Raw genomic sequence first — 22,814 nt, forward strand, 5'->3', positions numbered from 1 at the left:
GTCCTTATGGAGCATGTGCAACTCCCAACAAAGATGGTACAGAAGTGAGATGTCTCACTCTGTAGCTAAAACAGAAAGCTCAACACACAGGGTGAACCTTAAACAAAGACTCAGAGCTCAGATTCAGTGTTGACAGTCTTTACATGAGCTACAGTAGCATCACGGGTGGGGGGGGGTTAGGTTACACTAAATATACACCGTACATATTTATTCCCTCAGTCACAATTAATAACTATCTTCTCTAATGACAGACTTTTATTCAGAAAAATAAATCAGTAGTTTTTAAGTAAAATTACCTTATTGATAGCTAAACATAAAATATATGTCTGTCTGCCTGTAGTCAGTGAAATGTATGTCTGTCCGTCTGTCCGTCTGTCCGTCTCTCTGCCTGTAGTCACTGGAACGCCTGTCTGTCTGCCTGTCTGTCTGCCTGTCTCTCTCTTTCTTCATGTCAGTGGAAGACAGTCTGTCTCCAGCGTTTGTCCGGGGTAAAGGGCCACAAACAGTCTGTGATGGCGGAGGTGAAAGCTCGCGGCTCCACGCTCAGGTTCAGCTGCTCCAGATGACAACAGTTCAACTGGCTGTTGATTGGTCGAAGAGTCGCCGCCGCCAGCTGCTCCGTCAGCTGCAGACAGACAGGTAGACAGACAGACAGGTTAGAGAGACAGGCAGGCAGAGAGACAGACAGACAGACAGTCAGACAGACAGACAGAAAGACAGGTTAGAGAGACAGAAAGGCAGGCAGAGAGACAGACAGACAGGTATATTAATAACACAAATGCTGCTCATGAGAACTTGATGTATGTTATGGATCAGTGTCTGTCTCCCTGTCCTGCTTGTTTTCCTCTTCCCTTTTCCCCTGTGTTTGTTGTCTGTGTGTTCGTTCCCACCTGTTGGCGAGAGGCGTGTCCTGGTGAAACTGGGTCAAGAGGCGTGGCCACTCTCTCCTGCTCCGTTGTCCAGCTCAGCTGCAGCATATCACCACTAATCACCCAGCAGTTATCTACCCGGGCTGTCCACCTCCACAGCGCCAGTTCGTTACAACCATTCTCGTGGTAACTTGGCTCTAGTCAGTGCACTAGAGATTCTGTTCCTGGTTGCTCAGTTTCTAGCTTTATGTTTGTTTGCCTCATTGTGCTTTAGTTTACGTTTCCTTTTCTGTTCAGATCCCGTCTCTGGACCTGCTGCTCACCTGCTGTCATCTGCTTCCTTGCTGCCTGCTCGCCTGTCCACTCTCAACCAGCCATTCCACCCAGCCCTCGTCAACGCTGCCTGGCCACACACCCGCCTTCTGATCCCCGGCTTCAACTCCTACCTGGAGCTGCTCGCCTGGCCAATTCCCTTCTCAGCTAATCTACATTGTTTCTAATAAACACTCTAAACTGCTCATCTGTGTTTGTGTGCCTGTTCCTCAGTCCTGGCTCAAACTAGAGCCTAACAATGTATCTGAATGTAACATTGTGATCAAATATATGAATGAAAACATAATATTTACATCTTGTATTTACAGGTATATTAGTATAATATGAATGTATTTACAGGAATGAGGTGGTTGGACAGCAGGTTGAAGGCTGTTGCCATGGCAACGGACATCTCATATTTGGTCATCTGTTCTTTAGCCGAAAAATGAAAGATTCCTCTGATGGACGGGTCCTGGAGAGATAGACAGGTGGGGAGACAGACAGAAAGACAGAGAGGTGGACTGACAGCCAGAGAGACAGACAGAGAGACAGAGGTGGGGAGACAGACAGGCAAAGAGTGAAACAGAGAGACAGAGAGGTGGAGAGACAGGCAGGCAGAGAGACAGACAAGGCAATAGAGCGACAGGTAAGAGACACTTATACATTCCTATCTTGCGCCATATGGTTAATAAACACAGCAGGGACAACTACTCAGAGCTTCCTGAATGATAGCTGTCAATCAAGGTAAACTAAGACTGTGTGGGCGGGATCACTTTGAAAGTGACCAATCATTGGAGGGCCAGTCTCTTCTTGGTGTCCGCCCCCAAAGTGTCATAAGTTTCATTTGGGCGAGCAGAAATCAACTTGGAGAGCATGTATGACCTCCAGCGCTTGCACAGCAGACACTGTGGTGTGTACAAGTTTTATACACACACCGGCCATTATCATTATGATTATTAATATATGCTTAGTTATATATACGGCAGGTGCCAATCTTTCCCTCTCTGTGTTCTGTTTCATGCTCACAGCTGCCGGTTTAAGTCTCGGTTGTTGAATAGAGTAATATCTGTGTGTGAAATATATATATACAGTATATGTATATATATATATCTATATATATATATATATCTATATATATATATTTTAGGGCTGTCAAATGATTACTTTTTTTTTAATCGCAATTAATCGCATGTTTTATCACATGATTAAAATTGTATTATTTTGCATTTCAGAACTGTTTTTAAGTCAATATTAACAATAGAAAGCAGTTCTTACCAGTGTATCTTGAATGGGAATCAAATGAATGCAAAGAAAGTTACTTCAGGAACTTGACTTTAAGATTTGTATTTGTTTATTATTTATTGACTATAAACAAAAGAAAAATTATTGAATCTGTCATTATTGCACAATTTCTCCAAGTATCTAACTAAAAAACAAAAATCCCAATCCTTACCAGTCAATATAGTGTGCAGTAACTCCTAAATAATGTTGATAACTCACTGACGTCCACGGATCACCGGTTAAATCTGACAACGTTTGCCCTTTGCAGCAGTTCCAGCTGGGCTGCTTTCTCCGTGGAGTTCAGGCTGGGTGTGGGTGGGGCTGCTGGCCCCCTTGGGACGGGTCAGAACAGACCAATCGTAGTACTTCTTTAAGACCCGAGTCTTCTCCGATCCTGACAGGTCTGCATTAGTTGCCACCCATTTCACAAGAGCGGTGGTAATGTTTTTGGATTTGGTTTCATCAACAGGTTGGCGACTAGCAGCACTCTCTATGCTGAGCTCTTAGCTGGTAGCTCCAGCTTGACGCGCGGCGGTGATATTATAATTCGGCTTTACACAATGTGCAAATGGCTTTCGACTTGTCTATGAGCCGTCCGGGAGTTTCAGAGTTGTGTTGCTGCTGCATTTCTCCATCCTGCTGCAGCCTGCAGCAGCAGGATGTGTTACTGTAACCCACCCCAAATTGGCTGGTTGTTTAAAATTTTATCAGGGATGATATGATTATCTGAGCAATATTTGTCACCATAATAGGACATTATGTACATTCATTCAAGCTAATTTGAACTGAAGTTAAAATATTTCTTCAGACATAATACATGAAAAACACAAAGTATGAGTTTCCTATTTTCATTTAATCAGTCACAAATAGCTCAGGTTATGCCACTTTGTTTTAACGCAGTCATCTTAATTGTCAACACTTTTCAGCAGTGGCAAACACTTTGCGGTAATGCCCCCCTAGATGGCAGCTGCGCAACGCTGGTGTCGTTCTTTTCTTTAACCTGTTGCAGAGGGAGAAACGTGAACATTAGCTCTGAAAGAAAAAAAAAGAAGGAAGCATCCTGAAAAGTGATTTATTTTTTTTATGGTGGTGTCTGAAAACTTTTCTGTTGACATAGGTAAGCTCATATACCGTGTTTATTCCTAACTGTTATCCTGTACAAGTTTAAAACTACGATGTTACCGTAGGCTTCAGTTGAAATGAGAGAGACACTACTAGTTCTGAAGGAAGAGTGGGTCTTGTTTTCAATATCAAAGTATTTGCTAAAACTGTTTATAATGTTTATGCATATTATTAGTTAAGACTTACAACTTATGTGGCCAATGTAAAAGTATATCTGCCGTGCTGAGTTTAGATTTTTTAGCTCATGATGGGCCTGTGTATATCGCTGTAGTCTGATCTAAACATAATTAAGATGGCAGCTGCGCAACGCTGGTGTCGTTTTTTTCTTTTCTTTAACCTGTTGCAGAGGGAGAAACGTGAACATTAGCTCTGAAAGAAAAAAAAAGAAGGAAGCATCCTGAAAAGTGATTTATTTTTTTTATGGTGGTGTCTGAAAACTTTTCTGTTGACATAGTGTGGGACTGTGTGGTGGATGGTGAGAGACAGCGCGGGTGCGACGGAGGAGCCGTGTACTTCCATTCTGCTAGCCGTAGCAGGAGAGAGCGTGGTGGACAGCGGGCTGGACTCTGAACTTCAGGCCTGAGTTTGGATTTTCATTTCTACTATCTCACCAGTAAAGTCATTCTCTCCCGTGGATTTGGAGGATCGTGTCGGATACATTTTTTTTATACTGAGCTCAAACAGGTACTGGGTTGTGCACAACTAAATTCAAGAGACTATTGCTGCAGCAATACTTAAAAATTGTGGTTTCTGGCCAGAATATATTTTGTTAACAAATGTATTTTGGGGTGGGAAATGGGAGTGTAATATGCATTATTGATAATTTTCAATAATATTTTTTTTTTTAGAGTCACTGCGTGTTGGTGTTTTCATTCTCTGTGTGAAGTCAATAATCATCAACAGCCAAAGACAAATTAGTGTTAAGTGTCATTGCATTTGATATCTATCTTGTGTTTATCCCTCGAACCAGGACATTACTAAAAAGTATTGAAGTAGTGATCCCAGACCTTGAGTATATATATATATATATATATATATATATTTTTTTTTTTGCAGGTAAATGTTGAAGGCTGATTAGAACCTGGTTACATTACCAGGAAGTATGACAGCTTCATGATAAGTAACGGTGTTGCAAAGGGTCAAAATAGTCGCCTGTTAGGCACGACGCCAAGCCCAGTTAAGTGTAAAATAAATTAATAAATGGCGGCATGCGATTAATGAGATAAAAAAAAATTAACGCGTTATGCTCAGCCCTTAATCGCATCGAATAATGCTGACAGCCCTAATATATATATATAGGGTTTTAGACTTTTTTGAAGCTGGATATATCATATGTTTCTTGTAAATATAAATGTGGATAACGTTAGTGACATGCTCGCTACAGTCTCATTTCTAGAGATGGATCGGCGAAAACACGTTTTATATCAATGAGTCACGGCTTTGTTCTAGCGCCGGCGCTCCCTCTCTTCAGTCTCTCTCTATCTCTCTCCACCATATAACACTCTCTCTCTTCACTCTCTCTCTATCTCTCTCCACCATATAACACTCTCTCTCTTCAGTCTCTCTCTATCTCTCTCCACCATATAACACTCTCTCTCTCTTCAGTCTCTCTCTATCTCTCTCCACCATATAACACTCTCTCTCTTCAGTCTCTCTCTATCTCTCTCCACCATATAACGCTCTCTCTCTTCACTCTCTCTCTCTCTCTCTCCACCATATAACACTCTCTCTCTTCAGTCTCTCTCTAGCTCTCTCCACCATATAACGCTCTCTCTCTTCAGTCTCTCTCTATCTCTCTCCACCATATAACGCTCTCTCTCTTTTCAGTCTCTCTCTATCTCTCTCCACCATATAACACTCTCTCTCTTCAGTCTCTCTCTATCTCTCTCCACCATATAACGCTCTCTCTCTTCAGTCTCTCTCTATCTCTCTCCACCATATAACACTCTCTCTCTTCACTCTCTATCTCTCTCCACCATATAACACTCTCTCTCTTCAGTCTCTCTCTAGCTCTCTCCACCATATAACGCTCTCTCTCTTCAGTCTCTCTCTATCTCTCTCCACCATATAACACTCTCTCTCGTCAGTCTCTCTCTATCTCTCTCCACCATATAACACTCTCTCTCTTCAGTCTCTCTCTATGTCTCTCCACCATATAACGCTCTCTCTCTTCAGTCTCTCTCTATCTCTCTCCACCATATAACACTCTCTCTCTCCAGTCTCTCTCTATCTCTCTCCACCATATAACACTCTCTCTCTTCAGTCTCTCTCTATCTCTCTCCACCATATAACGCTCTCTCTCTTCAGTCTCTCTCTAGCTCTCTCCACCATATAACACTCTCTCTCTTCAGTCTTTCTCTATGTCTCTCCACCATATAACGCTCTCTCTCTCCAGTCTCTCTCTATGTCTCTCCACCATATAACGCTCTCTCTCTCCAGTCTCTCTCTATGTCTCTCCACCATATAACACTCTCTCTCTTCAGTCTCTCTCTATGTCTCTCCACCATATAACGCTCTCTCTCTCCAGTCTCTCTCTATGTCTCTCCACCATATAACGCTCTCTCTCTCCAGTCTATCTCTATGTCTCTCCACCATATAACACTCTCTCTCTTCAGTCTCTCTCTATCTCTCTCCACCATATAACGCTCTCTCTCTTCAGTCTCTCTCCATGTCTCTCCACCATATAACGCTCTCTCTCTCCAGTCTCTCTCTATGTCTCTCCACCATATAACACTCTCTCTTCAGTCTCTCTCTATGTCTCTCCACCATATAACGCTCTCTCTCTTCAGTCTCACTCCATGTCTCTCCACCATATAACGCTCTCTCTCTTCAGTCTCTCTCCATGTCTCTCCACCATATAACGCTCTCTCTCTCTTCAGTTTCTCTCTATGTCTCTCCACCATATAACGCTCTCTCTCTCCAGTCTCTCTCTATGTCTCTCCACCATATAACGCTCTCTCTCTCTTCAGTCTCTCTCTATGTCTCTCCACCATATAACGCTCTCTCTCTCTCAGTCTCTCTCTATGTCTCTCCACCATATAACGCTCTCTCTCTCCAGTCTGTCTCTATGTCTCTCCACCATATAACGCTCTCTCTCTCCAGTCTCTCTCTATGTCTCTCCACCATATAACGCTCTCTCTCTCTCCAGTCTCTCTCTATGTCTCTCCACCATATAACGCTCTCTCTGTAGTCTGTCTCTATGTCTCTCCACCATATAACGCTCTCTCTCTCCAGTCTGTCTCTATGTCTCTCCACCATATAACGCTCTCTCTCTTCAGTCTCTCTCTATCTCTCTCCACCAAATAACGCTCTCTCTCTTCAGTCTCTCTCTATCTCTCTCCACCATATAACGCTCTCTCTCTCTTCAGTCTCTCTCTATCTCTCTCCACCATATAACGCTCTCTCTCTTCAGTCTCTCTCTATCTCTCTAAACCAAATAACGCTCTCTCTCTTCAGTCTCTCTCTATCTCTCTCCACCAAATAACGCTCTCTCTCTCTCCAGTCTCTCTCTATCTCTCTCTACCATATAACGCTACTGTGCTTTCGGGCAGTTGTTGAGGCTCCGCTGAGGATTTTAAAATGAATGCCTGTCGATATCTTCTGTAACAGACGCGATGGAGGAATCTACATCTCAACAAATTCAACCCAAGCGTTCTTTGGTGACGTGATTGATTCTGTTATTGTTGATCATCTTTCCGACAATCTGATTGGTCCGAACAGATCCTGTTCGGGCAATAATTGCTTCTCAATGGAGCGACTCCAGACCGAACTTCCCGACCTCAAATTTTGTGGGCGGGGCTAAGTTCGGCTGGCATCCAGGCTATAAGACAACAGCTGTGTGAGGAGAATCTGACTGTCCTTACACTCAGCTGTTCGGCTGTGGGAAGTTAACTGTTGACATAATACAGCAACGTCAGCTATTTAAAGCACCCATATTATGCTCATTTCAGGTTCATAATTGTATTTAGAGGTTGTACCAGAATAGGTTTACATGGTTTAATTTTTTAAAACACCATATTTTTGTTGTACTGCACATTGCTGCAGCTCCTCTTTTCACCCTGTGGGTTGAGCTCTCTGTTTTAGCTACAGAGTAAGACCTCTCACTTCTGTTAGATCTTTGTTGGGAGTTGCACATGCTCAGTAGCTAGGTAAGACTACATGTTCAGTAACTAGGTAAGATCACATCAGTTACAAGGCAGGATTAGCTGGGAGACTTCTTCTAAACAAGGGCAGACTTCCAACTTTGCGTGGAATATCTGCAGAACAGGGACATGGAAGTAGTTATTTTGTAGATTATGGTGATAGTTATAGTGTGCGTTGTAGTCGTGTTTTGCCATTGAGAATGAGCTAACCACTAGCATGCTACCATGCTAGCGCTAGCATGCTAGCAGTTAGCCCTCTCGTTTCGTCCAATGACAGATGGCCCTGCCGATTTTGACCAGCTCACCAGGAGACTGAAGGTAGGACATATTCAGAAACCGTATCTCGATTCTTACTCAGAACAGCATGGATGTTTTTTTCAAAGTGTGTATGTATGTGGAAGCACCAGAGACACAGAATAACACCCCAAATCCAAGAAAAGGTGATTTTTTTCATAATATGGGCACTTTAAATGAGCTGTTACATGGTTAAATCTCTTTGGCTCTTACCAGTGTATCTCTGTGTGTACTTCATCCACAACAATCCCACCAATCAGTCCCAAAACCTCCCAGTTAGAGAGGAAATTATCTAACATATTCTTTATAAAACCTCCCAGTGTTATGGGTTGCTCTCTTTCCACCCTGAGTTGGGTGGGTTTTGTTTTCCCTGTTTGTCTGTGTGTTCTGTGTTTTTCCACCTGGAGTGCTGGTGGCATGTCCAGAGGGAAGTAGGTCAAGGGGCGTGGCCAATCCAACACTGCATTGCCTGTTTTCACAGCTGCAGCTCATCTTCATGATTCACTCCTGCAATACTTAAACCCGGGCTGATCACCTTGTTGGTGCCAGTTTGTTATCTACAACTCATGTGGTAACTTGGCTCTCAGTTTAAATCCAGTATAATCTGTTTTGCCTTTTACTCTGCTTTTGTCTCTGTTCCCTGAGCTCCTACTAACCCTGTGTCTCTCTCCAGTTACCGCTCTGCCCAGCTGCCTCCTCTGCTTTGCCTGCCTGCTTCAAGCCTCACCATCCAGCCTCTGTCTCCAACTTGGGAAACCCTCTATGTTCTCGTCTCTGCCTGTTCCCCTCGTGTCCCATAAAGACCTGGACTCTTCCCTGTCGGCTTGCCACAAGCCTCAGACCAGCCAGGAGTTTCACCACCCTGACACTACCTGCAGTGATTCTCTGAATACACTTTGCTCCATTAAACCTTTTTAAACTGCTTTATGTTGTCGTTGTGATATCTCTGCGTTCTGGGTCAGACAAGCTCCCTTACGCCCAATTAGAGAGGAAATGATCTAACATATTCTTTATAAATCTCTACAATCATTCCCTGAAAGAGCGAATCAGGTCTGAGTTGTTGCTCCGTCCACACCTTTTTCAGAACTTGATATTTTCAGCGTGTTGCTCTCTAGTTCAAAGGTTTTTGTTGAGTTTAGAAGGGAAACACACAGAGAGAGGAAGACAGACAGGTACCTGGACAGTATCTAAGTGTCTCTCTCTCTCTCCCTCCACTTTGCTGCGTCCGTAAACGTTGAGAGGGTTCGGACTGTAGTCTTCTCCGTACGGAGGATTCCTCCCGTCAAACACGTAGTCCGTGCTGATGTAGAGCAGGAAGGCTCCGCACACAGTTGCAAATACATAACCATCATCATCATCATCATCATCATCATTTTCATCTTCATTATTCAAACAATCAGACCTCCAATAAATAAAGGCTGTGCTGATGTAGAGGAGTATTGCTCTGCACACAGCTGCAGTAACACAGTTGATACAGGGAAACAAAGTTCAATTCAATTCAATTACATTTTATTTATAGTATCAAATCATAACAAGAGTTATCTCGAGATACTTTACAGATAGAGTAGGTCTAGACCACACTCTATAATTTACAAAGCCCCAACAATTCTAATAATTCCCACAAGAGCAAGCAGTGCGACAGTGGCAAGGAAAAACTCCCTCTTGGGAAGAAACCCCGGACAGACCCAGGCTCTTGGTAGGCGGTGTCTGACGGGCCGGTTGGGGCTTCGATGAACAGTGGCAAATAATAGTCACATTAAAGATAATAGAACAGTGTCTTCAAATGGTAGTCGTAGTAGTTCATGTCATATCAGTGCGCTGCAGGGCATTACAGAATGTAGCGTGGCCCAGCAGAGCATGGATGGACGTAGCAGGAAGCAGCAGGGTTCAGCAGGAAGCAGCAGGGTTCAGCAGGAAGTAGCAGGGTTCAGCAGGAAGCAGCAGGGTTCAGCAGGAAGCAGCAGGATTCAGCAGGAAGCTGCAGGGTTCAGCAGGAAGCTGCAGGGTTCAGCAGGAAGCAGCAGGGTTCAGCAGGAAGCAGCAGGCAGGATTCAGCAGGAAGCTGCAGGGTTCAGCAGGAAGCAGCAGGGTTCAGCAGGAAGCAGCAGGATTCAGCAGGAAGCTGCAGGGTTCAGCAGGAAGCAGCAGGGTTCAGCAGGAAGCAGCAGGGTTCAGCAGGAAGCTGCAGGGTTCAGCAGGAAGCAGCAGGGTTCAGCAGGAAGCAGCAGGGTTCAGCAGGAAGCAGCAGGGTTCAGCAGGAAGCAGCATGACATTGCAGGGCACCGCTGAGCTCAGCAGGGAGTGCAGCAGGACCACGGCGACAGCTGGAACCAGGATCTTGGTGCCAACGTTCTCCAAGGAAATACGCTGGGGGAAAAAACATAAGGACTCCGGGGAGTACCTGCCACAGTGGCTGGTGGTCAAAAAAGTTAACTTCATGCCCTGGAATTGACAGTACTGCACTGTATGCATACAGGCCCTTGGAATTGCTTGTCCAATTCTACCAACTCGTTACCAGAGGTGTCAAAAGTATTAACATTCATTACTCAAGTAGAAGTATAGATACTAGGGTTTGAAAAGACTTTTGTAGAAGTTGAAGTATCAACTCAAGCTTTTTACTTAAGTAAAAGTGTAAAAGTACTGGTTTCAAAACTACTTAAAGTATAAAAGTAAAAGTAATGTAAGGCAGAGATCTTCAACAGGGGGTCCTCAGAGTCATTGCAGGGGGGCCTCCGAATTATTGTACATTTTTGAGTCTTTAAAAAAAATAAAATGCCTTAACATAATTCCAACATATTATTAGCAAATATAAATTCCCACTGATGATAGGCTTACTGGCCTATAGGTAAGGTAGTCACTAAGATATCAGCCCACAGATACAGTTAATCCTAGATTTACTGTGCCACATACAGTATGTCACATACAGTATGTAACATTAAAATATGATTTATAAAATCATGCCAACAATTAATATTTTAATAGCTTATGAAAAAAGGTATGTAAGAAGGCTTTAGGTTACCCTAACAGTTATTGTAGGCCCAGTTTAATATGCAACTTAATTTCATACAATATGTAGTAGGGGCCGGGGGTCCCTGCTACATCTCACTTTAAGTTAAGGGATCCTTGGCTTAAAAAACGTTCAAGACCCCTGATCAAGTGGGGGAAATGCCATTAAGGACAACAGCTTAACTCTAAAACGCAGGGACAAAATCATATGACTATAATAATGTTACAGTATATTAAAATCATACCTGCAAACTCAAAAGGGCTGAAAAAGGTGACACGTAGGCTACATCTCTTCTGTGTTTTTCAGACTACGGCAGCTACAGTCTGGTGTCAGACTCCTCTCCAGTGAAATATAGACACACTTTTACACCGTTTAGCGCTCAGCATTTTATCATGTTTACTCCATCTTCTAGCTAACGCTAGGCTAACCTGCTTCCAACTCTAGTGTTGACTAGCGTCCCGTGCGGCGATGTTCAGTTCCCTCTAACGTCCGTTTTCGGAGCATCGCGCAGGCACCTAAGGCACCAAAATCCGTGTTGCTCTTCGGTCCGGTAGATGACGGTCGTTAAGGCACCGGTGGCGTATTAGCACCGGGTCTGTACAGGTGTTATGGATCGCGTACAAACCAATAGGGTGTCGGAATAGCTATGTTTATACTTCTCATCTAACCTCAATCAAATTCACTCTCTCCGGATGGAGCGATTTGGATAGGTTTTTTGTGTGTGTGTTTTTTTGAACGATGACTGACGAGCTGGAATGAAAACAAGCCGAACTGAAATATGAGTAACGAGGCTATTTTTAAAATGTAGGGAGTAGAAAGTACAGATAATTGCGTGAAAATGTAAGGAGTAGAAGTAAAAAGTATGCTGTAAAATAATTACTCCAGTAAAGTATAGATACCCAAAATTTCTACTTAAGTAAGGTAACAAAGTATTTGTACTTCGTTACTTGACACCTCTGCTCGTTACTGATAATTGAGATATATACTTTATATATATACTGTATATATACATATACATATATACTTGTACCACATTGTTGGCCATGCCCGAAGGTTTTTTCCAAGAAGTTTGGCTAATTGCGATGTACATGAGAACCTGTGGCCAAATCCACCATACAGTAATCACTTCTTTGTTTTGCTTTTTACAGTACAAGAAAGTTGAGGAATACTGCATTTGATGTATTACAGTACTACAGTACTACTTTTCTATTTTGTAGCTAATTATTTTGCTTTGATTCAAATCAACCTATGTTGTGATTGTACTGTATTGTTTTTCATCAATACATTTCAGATTTTGTTCAACGATTCCACTGTGTCTGTAGTATTCTCTCTACTACTGCAGTACTTTTACAGGGATGTATTTACATCTAGTACCATAATGAAACATGTATCACCTATGTTGTACTACAATAAATAATAATAATGAGTGTATGAACGATGACCCAGTGAAACTATGGGTAGCTTGTGTGTGGGTGATCTAAAGTAATGTTTCAATGGTATGGTAATGGTATTATCACGTTGCTACTAATTTCAGAACCTTGATGTAATTTTTCTAAACTCTAAACACAAAACTCAAAACAGTCATCACTTGTAACACAGACTGTTTAATGGTCAAAACATAACATCATTCATTCATATCTTTAAATAAACCTTGCACTTGCACAATCATTGGTTCAAAAAACTGATTGTGAAAGACCATTGAAACGTTACTTTAGATCACCCATAAACAAGCTACCCATAGTTTCACTGGGTCATCGTTCGTACAATCATTAAATATTGTAGTACAACATAGGTGATACATGATATACAGATACACAGATATATACAGATATACAGATACAGATATACAGATATAGTACAGTGGGTTAGAGTAACCGTAGTCTTTCAGATGGGAGAGATGTAATGTAGTACAGTATGTTAGAGTAACAGTAGTAGATCAGATGATGTAATGTAGTGACTGTTGGATGCAGTTACAGTCTCAGGCCAGTAGGGGGCTCCAGTGTAGTTGTTATCAGGAGTTCAGTGAGAGCAGTAGATGGTCCACTATGTTATTACTTAGTCATGTTGGAATCTATTAAAAACCTTCTTGTAAACTGTTATTAATCTGGTTTGACTCTGTAGCACTTTGGGATTTCTTTTAACACTGAAAAGTGCTTATTATTATTGTTATTGTTATTATTATATTATTATTATCATTATTATTATTATTTTCATTATTATTGTTATTATTATTATTATTATATTATTATTTTACTTTATTATGTTACAGTACTATGTTCTGATGTTTTTATTATATTTCTCTTCCACCTCTATATTAATACAAACATTAATATTAATCACATACTGTCACTGTTTGTCTCCATATCTTCTATATTAAAGATGTCATTCTTATTTTAGTTCATAGGCTACCTCTTATTATTTATTATTTGTTTGTTGACTTTTTTCATCTGGACTGTTGCTGACTGTTATTATAATATCATTATTATTATATAATTATTATTATTACCTGGACTGTTGCTGACTTTGCTGTCACTGAATGTAACATCTGGGGATCAATAAAGGTTTATTTAAACACCTTTAGGTGACAAAACATTGGAATTTACCTGAATGAAGTGGATATATATATATATATATATATAAACGGTCTGTTCTCTGTTATCATGAACCATATTTAGTAGTGATGTGAGGACGTGGCAGGACGCAGACTCTCTTTCTACTGCCATTGGTCCACATGTGGCCAGCAGCCAATCAGAAGCGGGGACGGTGGCCGAGCCATAGATAGATAGACGTAGTCCACTGCGCTTCATCGGAGCGATGCGTCGCTGCGGCGGCCATCTTGGGACGGACACGCCGCTCCCTCCTGCATGTGTGTCTAACAGACAGGTTTATCCACAACGCAAATCATCATCTCTCGAATTTAGATTAATTTGCTTTGCTCCAAATGTCAGATATATATTTATGATACATGATTGACTGGGTTACATTAGAAATGCGGGTTTTCAAAGCAAAGATAAAACAGTGTAGATAATAGCAGTCATATAATTTAAAGAGGTTATATAAACAGAGATTTTCTGTCCCAGGCTGTAAACATGTTGATTCTGCTGTGACGTTTGGATGTTTTAACATTAGCATCTTCCTACTGAAATAACAAATACTTTTCCTGACACAAGCTTTCTATTAGTTTAAAAGAAGGATTAACGTTTCCTCTTGTCATATTACATTCCACACGTTCCTAAAAGTAAAATATTGTAAAACTCCTCTTTCATCTTTCTCAAATGTTATTCCATGTTGCTTATTTGGCTTTTATTTCTCATGGACATCCAAAAGTAAAACAAAGTGTTTTTCTCTGAGCCTTTATGTGGAGAACGGTCACATGTCTGTCCTAAGATGGCGGCGCACACACGCATCTCACAGGACGGAGGCCGTATCCACGTGGAAAGCCGAGCCCTCTGAAGTCATCAAACGAGCGCAAGCGCTTGCTGAAGTGGACCGAAGTGGACCAATCAAACCGGAAGAAGTGATGCAGGCGGCAGTGGATTGGCTGAGGCGGAACGGTAACGGTTCAGCGGGGATGGGTGTGTGATGGTCGGAGAAGAGAAGAGAGAGAGAGACGGTGAAATCACGGTGAGAGTCCAGGTGCTCCGACACACACACAGGTAAGACATCAGCTGTTTGTGTTTACTGTCATGCAGACTGCGTGATGACGTCTATGTCTGCTGGTATTCAAGTTGAACTGCGTCATTGCATCATTTATTATTACTGTTAACTAACAGACAGACAGACAGAAGGACAGAGCAGTGAGAAAGTGTCAAACAGCAACCAGTTAGCCTAACATTGCCTATCTGTATGTATGTATCTAAATGTATGTATGTCTATGTAGGCTATCTGTATGTATGTATGTGTATGTATGTATGTATGTATGTATGTATGTATGTATGTATGTATGTATCTGTATGTGTATGTATGTATCTGTATACATACACATGTATGTGTATAAAGTTGTATATGTGTTGTTTCTGTATGTATGTATATGTATGTGTATAAAGTGGTATATGTGTTTTTCTGTATGTATGTATATGTATGTATATGTATGTATGTTATGTATAAAGTGTAGGGCTGCTCCCTCTTAGTCCATTAGTCATGTCTGATGCTGTTTTCATGCTGAATGACTTATTTCCAAGAAACGTACAATCACATCTCTGGTAAACACAAGAATTATGGGTTGACATTTTACCTTATAGATATCACCATGAAACCTACTTTGATTACTTTCATTGAGGCAATTATTTGTTGTATTACACGTTTTCTGAAATGTTGTGTTTAAATATGCAAAGGAGGCATTATCTTATTCAATATATGCATCCTTTTGCATGACTCTTTACTGAGAAACTCAGATTTACAGATCTGTTGATTAAATCAACTAATTGATTAGTCGGTACAATTGAATGAGTGTTAGTCGACTAAGAAATTCTTCAATCGAGCACAGCCCTAATAAAGTGGTATATGTGTATGTATATTATGTATAAAGTTGTATGTGTGTTGTTTCTGCTTGCTGACACAGCTTCCCGTTCAGTTCCATCAGCGTGTGTTCCTGTAGTTTTCTCTCTGTAATAAAGTCAGATCCATCAGGATGGAAGTACTCAGATTACTTCAGTAGTAGTATCAGTACTGTGAAAAGTACATAATAATTACAAGGAAAAATATTAGTGAAAATGTGCTTCAGGTGTTTGGATAGGTCAGGAGCACTTTACAGTACAATCCTTAAAAAGTCCCAGCATGCTTTGTGGCTTGTTGTGTTTTTCACATTTCCATGAATCATGGATGTGTTGATGACATAAATGAGAAAATATTAGAGGACTTAAGGAGACGTGATGTTGAACTTGGTGGGATTGGACACTCCAGGAGGAAGGGGCCCAACAGGAGCAGGTGGTGCGTTTGGAGGCCCACGCTCCATGGCTGCAGCGATCCTCTCCAGACTTGAGGAGATGCCCCAGAGGCCTCAGCAACATCGCCACCCGGTCAAGACGGACATTTATTACTTTGCAGCATCCCGGACAGCTCCCGCTGGCGTGCGCCAGGCAAATCTGTCGTCATAATAGCAATCCCCATGGCGCCTGAACAAGCGCCTGCTCTTAAAGGGAATGTGAGATGACGCTCTGATTGGTTTATTGCACGTTACGACCAAACCACACCTAGCTACTTCAGACCAACCCATTTTAGAATTGCGTCGGGTGCAAGAGTCATTCATCCCGCCGGTATCATAGCAACAGCGCCTGAGATCCGTCCACAAAGCTACTTGCGTTTTGATACCTGCGTTTTAGATCGTTAACATAGGGCCCTAAATGTTGGAATGTAATGTTTCCATCTTTTGTTAAATGAGATCATTCTGGTTCTGATTGCTTCGGTCTGACAGTTATCGGATCAAATACAGCAGCATGGATGAGTTTAATGGTTAAATATGAATATCTCCCATGTGTTGTCAGTTATCAGAAAGGTTTAATATGAATATGTCTAATCTGTTCTCAGTTATCAGAAAGGTTTAATATGAATATCTCTCATCTGTTCTCAGATATCAGAAAGGTTTAATATGAGTTTTTGTCTTTGGTTTTCAGTTCTCAGAATGATTCGTGCGTTGGTGGTGTTGCTGTGCTTCGTCCTGTGCGTGGTCTATGCCAGCAGTAAACCAACAGAGAAGAAGAGTCGAGTCCACGAAGAAGAACCTCTCAGCCGCCTCCAACACGACGACAACAAGAACTACGACTACGACCACGAAGCTTTCCTGGGCCAAGACGAGGCCAAAACCTTCGAGCATCTCCCGCCAGAGGAGAGCAAACGGAGGCTCGGGTCAGTCCCTGTAATATTACTATATACACAGATATATATACAGATACACATATATATACAGATATATATACAGATACACAGATACACAGATATATGCAGATATATATATATATATATATATACATATATATACAGATATATATATACAGATATACACCGATAGGGTTACTATCTGATACAGATATATACAGATATGTACAGATATATACAGATATATACAGATAGGGTTACTATCTGATACCGATATATACAGATATGTACAAATATATACAGATATGTACAGATATATACAGATATATACAGATAGGGTTACTATCTGATACCGATATATACAGATATGTACAAATATATACAGATATGTACAGATATATACAAATAGGGTTACTACCTGATACAGATATATACAGATATGTACAGATATATACAGATAGGGTTACTATCTGATACAGATGTGACTGTTTTAGCTCCAACCCTCAATGAATCTGAATCCAAACAATGCCAACCCTAACCCTAACCCCCAACCCTAACCCCCAACCCTAACCCAACCAAGCTAATGCTGCATACCGATCTCAGCGTTCTTGGCCCAAATGGTTCGGGTGTCTGACCAATAAATACATAATTATTTTCATTTCTTTGTTCCCATGGAAACATCCACAACTGGTGCAACAAGTTCTGGCAGTTTCTTTAGTTTATACAACGTTTATTTAAGGTGATTTTATTTATTCAGGGACACAAAGACAATAACACCCCAGCAAATTAGGGTTTACAATATAAATATATTCATGTTTTCACTAAATCAATGTTAGACGCTAAAGTTATTTGTAATGCGAGTGTGTGTGTGTGTATGTGTGTGTGTGTGTGTGTGTCTACTGTGTGTGTGTGTGTGTGTGTGTGTGTGTGTGTGTGTGTGTGTCAGCAGTATCATCGTGAATAAAATGGACAGGAACAAAGATGGTTTTATCTCTGAAGAAGAGCTGAAGGATTGGATCAAATTGGCTCAGAAGAAACACATTTACGACAGCGTGGAGCATCAGTGGAAAGACTTCGACCTTAACGGGGACGGTCTGATCAGCTGGGAGGAGTACAAGAACGTCACGTACGGGAGTTACCTGGGTACACAAACTCTCCTCTGCTCTCTGATTGGTTCTGTGATTGATTCCTCTGCTCTCTGATTGGTTCTGTGATTGATTCCTCTGCTCTCTGATTGGTGGGCTCTAACAGAAGACCCTCAGACGGACACAGAATATAACTACGATCAGATGATGTCGAGGGACGAGAGACGCTTCCGAGTCGCAGACATAAACGGAGATCTGATGGCAGACAAGCACGAGTTCTCAGCTTTCCTTCATCCTGAAGATCACCAGCACATGAAGGACATCGTGGTGCAGGTGAGACAAAGACACATTTATCCACTAAATATACACATTCATTTACTAAATATACACATTTATTTACTAAATATACACATTTATTTACTAAATATACAAGGAAATCATACTGAGATAATGAGGAATGTTAGCATTGTGACTGATTAAGGAGTAAACCTAAACTATTAACCAGCTGAACCCAGTCAAACAGATACATGGTGCTGGGACGATGGAGAGAGACAGCTGGGAGAGACTGGCCAGACCTGATGTCACTGATGTGATGTCACTGACATGACGTGATGTCACTGATGTGTTATCTCCCTGTTGCAGGAAACGATGGAAGACATCGACAAGAACGGAGACGGTTTCATTGACCTGAAGGAGTACATCGGTAAGATCTCTGTCAGGTGTTTGATGCTCTCTGACGTGACGAGCAAACACGGAGGTTGCTGAGCCGTACGGAGAGCTAACACTTATGGCGAGCTAACTCATTTGGCAAGCAATCCTGTACAGCGAGCTAGCACATACGGCGAGCTAACACGTACGGCGAGCTAGCACATACGGCGAGCTAACACGTACGGCGAGCTAACACATAAGACGAGCTAACATGTACGGTGAGCTAACACGTTCGGTGGGCTAACACGTACGGCGAGCTAACACGTACGGCGAGCTAACATGTACGGCGAGCTATGAATAGGTCCTGAGCATGTGTGTGTGTATTTCAGGCCTGTTTGTAGTGATTTCTAACAGAGTGTAAATTGTAATTTGCATGTAATTGGGTTTCTCACACACAGACTTCCAGTTTGTCTTCCTGTGTTTCTCTGATACACACTTTCAGTTTGTCCTCCAGTCTTTCTCTGATACACACTTTCAGTTTGTCCTCCAGTCTTTCTCTGATACACACTTTCAGTTTGTCCTCCAGTCTTTCTCTGATACACAGAGTAAATAACTGTTTCCTCTCTGTCTGCAGGCGACATGTACACGTCAGACGGAGAGGAAGAAGAGCCAGAGTGGGTCGCCACCGAGCGACAGCAGTTCTCTGAGTTCAGAGACAAAAACAACGACGGAAAGATGGACAAAGAAGAAACTCTGGACTGGATTCTTCCCTCTGATTACGACCATGCTGAAGCCGAGGCCAAACACCTGATGCACGAGGCCGACGCCAACCACGTGGGTTTTCACCTGTCCTCTGTTAATGTCTCTCTGTTAATGTCTCCCTGTTAATGTCTGCTACAGTTTTATATATATATATATATATATATATATATATATATATATATATGGGTGGTACAGTTCACAAAACCCACGGTTCGGTTCCTATCACGTTTTAGGGTCACGGTTTTCGGTTCTGTACGGTTCTTGTTATTTTTTCTTTTAATCTTTAACACTCCAGAATATACTTCAGCATATAGCTAAAATTAGCATATTGAATGCATGTTGCACAAAACATGCACACAGTGGCAGTTCTATGTATTGTTTTATTTCATCATAAGTAACATAAAATCCTAAATATTCCCACACACCAGACTATAAACCACGCTGGCGCATCCTCCAGCTCTGGGCAGCCTCTCTCCCACCTGACATCTCTGCAGGTGACGTGACGTTATATACTGTCTATGGACGTGACCTGCAGCGGCACCCCACTCCACTTGAGGAGCACTCCGCTCTCAAAATCTGAGGAAAATCTTTTAAACTGACCTTTGTCGATCTGAAATGAAGACAGATTCAGCAACTGCATGGCCTATTTCTTGCTTAAAATATTTTCAGAAACACGTTTCGGTGAAATTTTAGCAGTTCAAGTCCAATGAATAGCTTGGAATGGTACAAAGGTAAGTGTTGAACTGCCTGAGGTTTAAAAAAAAAATTATGAAAAATAATATACATTTCAGAATTTTACAAAAAGGCCTTTTTCAGGGAACAAGAAATGGGTTAACAACGTAAAGCTGTTCTGCAGCAATGGAGGTTGATCAATTTTGGAAGTTGGTGCTACCAATTCCTACAGGTGTTCACACTGGTCTGGATTACTTCCAACCCCCTCTGTCTGTTTGGATAAAAGTATTGTTGGAACACACTGTGCTACCGTACCCATGTGAGCATTATTTGAACAGTATTGTACTGCAGAAAGTAGTGTGTTGCTATAAAAATGGCGGGAAAAAGGCAATTAACAATGAAAGAGAGACAGACCATCATAACACTTAAGAATGTTGGTCTTTCCTACAGAGAAATTGTGAAGAAAGTCAATGTGTCAGTGAGTACAGTATTTTTCACCATCAAAAGGTACTTAGAAACTGGGGGAGACTCTGACAGGAAGAGGTCTGGCAGACCCAAAGCCACAACAGAATCAGAAGACAAGTTTCTGAGAGTCAACAGCTTGCGTGATAGGCGTCTCACAGGACAACAGCTTCAAGCTCAGATTAATAGTGGTCGGAATAAGAAGTCTCAGTTTCAACTGGAAAGAGAAGACTTGGAGCTGCAGGTTTGATAGGTCCAGTTGAAGCAAGAAAGCCATTGCTAAGACATCAGAATAAGAAAAAGAGGCTTGCCTGGGCCAAGAAACATCGTCAATGGACTACTGAAGACTGGAAGAAGGTGTTATGGACTGATGAATCAAAATTAGAAATCTTCGGTTCATCACGCAGGATTTTTGTATGCTGTTGAGTAGGCGAAAAGATGGTTCCTCAGTGTGTGACATCAACTGTCAAACATGGAGGAGGAAGCGTGATGGTCTGGGGCTGTTTTGCTGGATCCAGGGTCGGTGATTTGTACAGAGTGAAAGGCCCCCTGAACCAAAACGGCTACCACAGCATTATACAGCTCCATGCAGTACCCTCTGGTATGGGCCTAGTTGGTCAGGGGTTCATCCTACAGCGAGATAATGACCCAAAACATAAGTCCAAGCTATGCCAGAACTACCTTAGGAAAACAGAACAAGTGCCACACATTGATTGGAACTTCTGCAACAGAGTTGGGAAGAACTTTCTGAAGAATATTTGATTTCCATTGTAGAAAGAATGCCACGAGTGTGTTCAGCTGTTAGATCTGCCAAAGGGGGTGACTTTGATGAGTCAAAGATTTAGAATTCATTTTGGTTTATAAACTGATTTCATGATTTCTTTTTTAACTTAAATTGTTCATTTGTTCTATTCTTTCATTTCAGAGTACAATCAGACATAATAACTGCATGAATTTCAATAAAAACCTGGAAAAATTGTTGTGTTATAAAACTTTTGAGCAGTAGTGTGTGTATATATATATATATATATATATACCTGTTAATCGTTACTTTTATGGTTCTTTCAGGATGGAAAACTCACCAAAACTGAAATCCTGAACAAATACGAGACGTTTGTTGGGAGTCAGGTGACGGACTTCGGGGAGGCGTTACTACGACACGACGAGTTCTGAACATCAGACTTTACTGATTTTAGAGAAAATTTATTTTGTAATCCTACAGAAAGTATTTTAATAACTTTGAGTTGTGGGTTCCAAATGTTGAGACTTGTGTAACATCCAAAAATGTCTTCCAGCTCAGTTTGACCTTTTTATAATATTCACTTTTTAGGAATTCATGTTCCATCCATGTTTGGTTTCCTTCTCTTGTTAACGTTTTCTCTTGTTAAAACCGTTTTTATTTTTACATGTTCTGCTTTCATTCCTGGTTCTGAGGCCACCCACCTTCCATGTTTAGAGAAGAGACAGTTCTCTTTAACGAGAGAATCACGTAGAGGAATCTGAAAAACAATCATCTTTTATCATTTATTATATATGTTAGCTCATTATCACAGTTTCAGTTTGTCTTGAATTTGCACAGCGACAGGAAGTCAGTCCTTCATATTCTGGACTTTTACAGCCTGTTCATCATTAAACATTTCAAATTGAAAAGTTGTTTGTGTGTTTGTGTTGAGTGGACGGAGCCTTTAACAGGTGGACTTCAGCGGAGACATCAGAGCTAAATTATGGCTGAATGATTCATGCCTGTGCCTTAATGTTAAAAAGACCGTATCAATGTTTTTTAGTAAACCTAAAACAACCGTGGCCGCAGTAAAGGTTTGCTTGGGTTGACATGAATTGGTTAATGTTGAGGAATTTAAATATTTGGGAGTGTTAATAGACTCGAAATTATCCTTTAAAAAACACGTTAAAAAAGTAGTGAAAACGGTAAATGTTAATATACGGAATTTTAGACATATTCGTACATCCTTAACGGATATAGCAGCAATTACATTCCTGCATTCTACGATACTAGCTCATATTGAGTACTGTATCACGAGTTGGTCCTATATGAGTCATGCAGCTATTGTGCCAATTGAGGTATGCTACAAAAGAGCTTTGCAAATATTAGACAAGAAACCTTCGTCATATCACCATTGTCAAATTTTAGATAAATATTAGTTTTTAAATTTTGTTAATTTCAAATTATTTAAATCAGCCTGCCTAATCTACAAGGTTATACATGGTCTGGCGCCTCCACCATTGTCCGATTTTATAAAACAAAAGTCTAGCAGTGTTGCTGGGTCTCGAGGGCCTAGAGCCACTATGAGAGGTGATTGTGAATTGGCCTTTTCACACAACGTCC

The 22,814-nt window shown here is 41.3% G+C and overlaps 2 protein-coding genes across 4 annotated transcripts; one reads left to right on the plus strand and one right to left on the minus strand.

Annotated features, from left to right (window-relative positions):
- Nucleotides 1-440: 440 nt before the first annotated feature.
- Nucleotides 441-14,486, minus strand: LOC114550469 (methionine adenosyltransferase 2 subunit beta-like). Its single transcript, XM_028571267.1, has 4 exons — nucleotides 14,440-14,486; nucleotides 9,197-9,464; nucleotides 1,540-1,659; nucleotides 441-625 (listed from the first exon to the last, which is right to left on the minus strand). The coding sequence occupies exons 1-4, from the start codon at nucleotides 14,484-14,486 to the stop codon at nucleotides 452-454; spliced, it is 609 nt and encodes a 202-aa protein (XP_028427068.1). The 3' UTR covers nucleotides 441-451.
- Nucleotides 14,472-22,120, plus strand: LOC114550084 (calumenin-A). 3 transcript variants are annotated; one of them, XM_028570581.1, is made up of 7 exons: nucleotides 14,472-14,678; nucleotides 16,637-16,871; nucleotides 17,788-17,984; nucleotides 18,093-18,259; nucleotides 18,569-18,629; nucleotides 19,209-19,408; nucleotides 21,539-22,120. In XM_028570581.1, the coding sequence occupies exons 2-7, from the start codon at nucleotides 16,648-16,650 to the stop codon at nucleotides 21,641-21,643; spliced, it is 954 nt and encodes a 317-aa protein (XP_028426382.1). In that variant the 5' UTR covers nucleotides 14,472-14,678; nucleotides 16,637-16,647; the 3' UTR covers nucleotides 21,644-22,120. The 3 variants fall into 3 exon arrangements, with proteins under 3 accessions (XP_028426382.1, XP_028426381.1, XP_028426383.1); XM_028570580.1 differs by having other exon boundaries at nucleotides 14,474-14,683; nucleotides 16,640-16,871; XM_028570582.1 differs by having other exon boundaries at nucleotides 14,476-14,683; nucleotides 16,640-16,871; nucleotides 17,791-17,984.
- The last annotated feature ends 694 nt before the right edge of the window (nucleotides 22,121-22,814 follow it).

The sequence above is a fragment of the Perca flavescens genome, chromosome 23, assembly GCF_004354835.1.
Source record: "Perca flavescens isolate YP-PL-M2 chromosome 23, PFLA_1.0, whole genome shotgun sequence".
In the NCBI taxonomy this organism is placed as follows: Eukaryota; Metazoa; Chordata; class Actinopteri; order Perciformes; family Percidae; genus Perca; species Perca flavescens.

Coding starts and splice junctions, on each gene's coding strand:
- LOC114550469 (XM_028571267.1), bottom strand. CDS start 14,486: ATGACTTCAGAGGGCTCGGCTTTCCACGTGGATACGGCCTCCGTCCT. Junction 9,465..14,439: donor GTGGATACGGCCTCCGTCCT/GTGAGATGCGTG, acceptor AGCTGTGTGCAG/AGCAATACTCCTCTACATCA. Junction 626..1,539: donor TGTCCAACCACCTCATTCCT/GTAAATACATTC, acceptor GTCTGTCTGCAG/CTGACGGAGCAGCTGGCGGC.
- LOC114550084 (XM_028570581.1), top strand. CDS start 16,648: ATGATTCGTGCGTTGGTGGTGTTGCTGTGCTTCGTCCTGTGCGTGGTC. Junction 18,260..18,568: donor TGAAGGACATCGTGGTGCAG/GTGAGACAAAGA, acceptor TCCCTGTTGCAG/GAAACGATGGAAGACATCGA. Junction 18,630..19,208: donor TGACCTGAAGGAGTACATCG/GTAAGATCTCTG, acceptor CTCTGTCTGCAG/GCGACATGTACACGTCAGAC.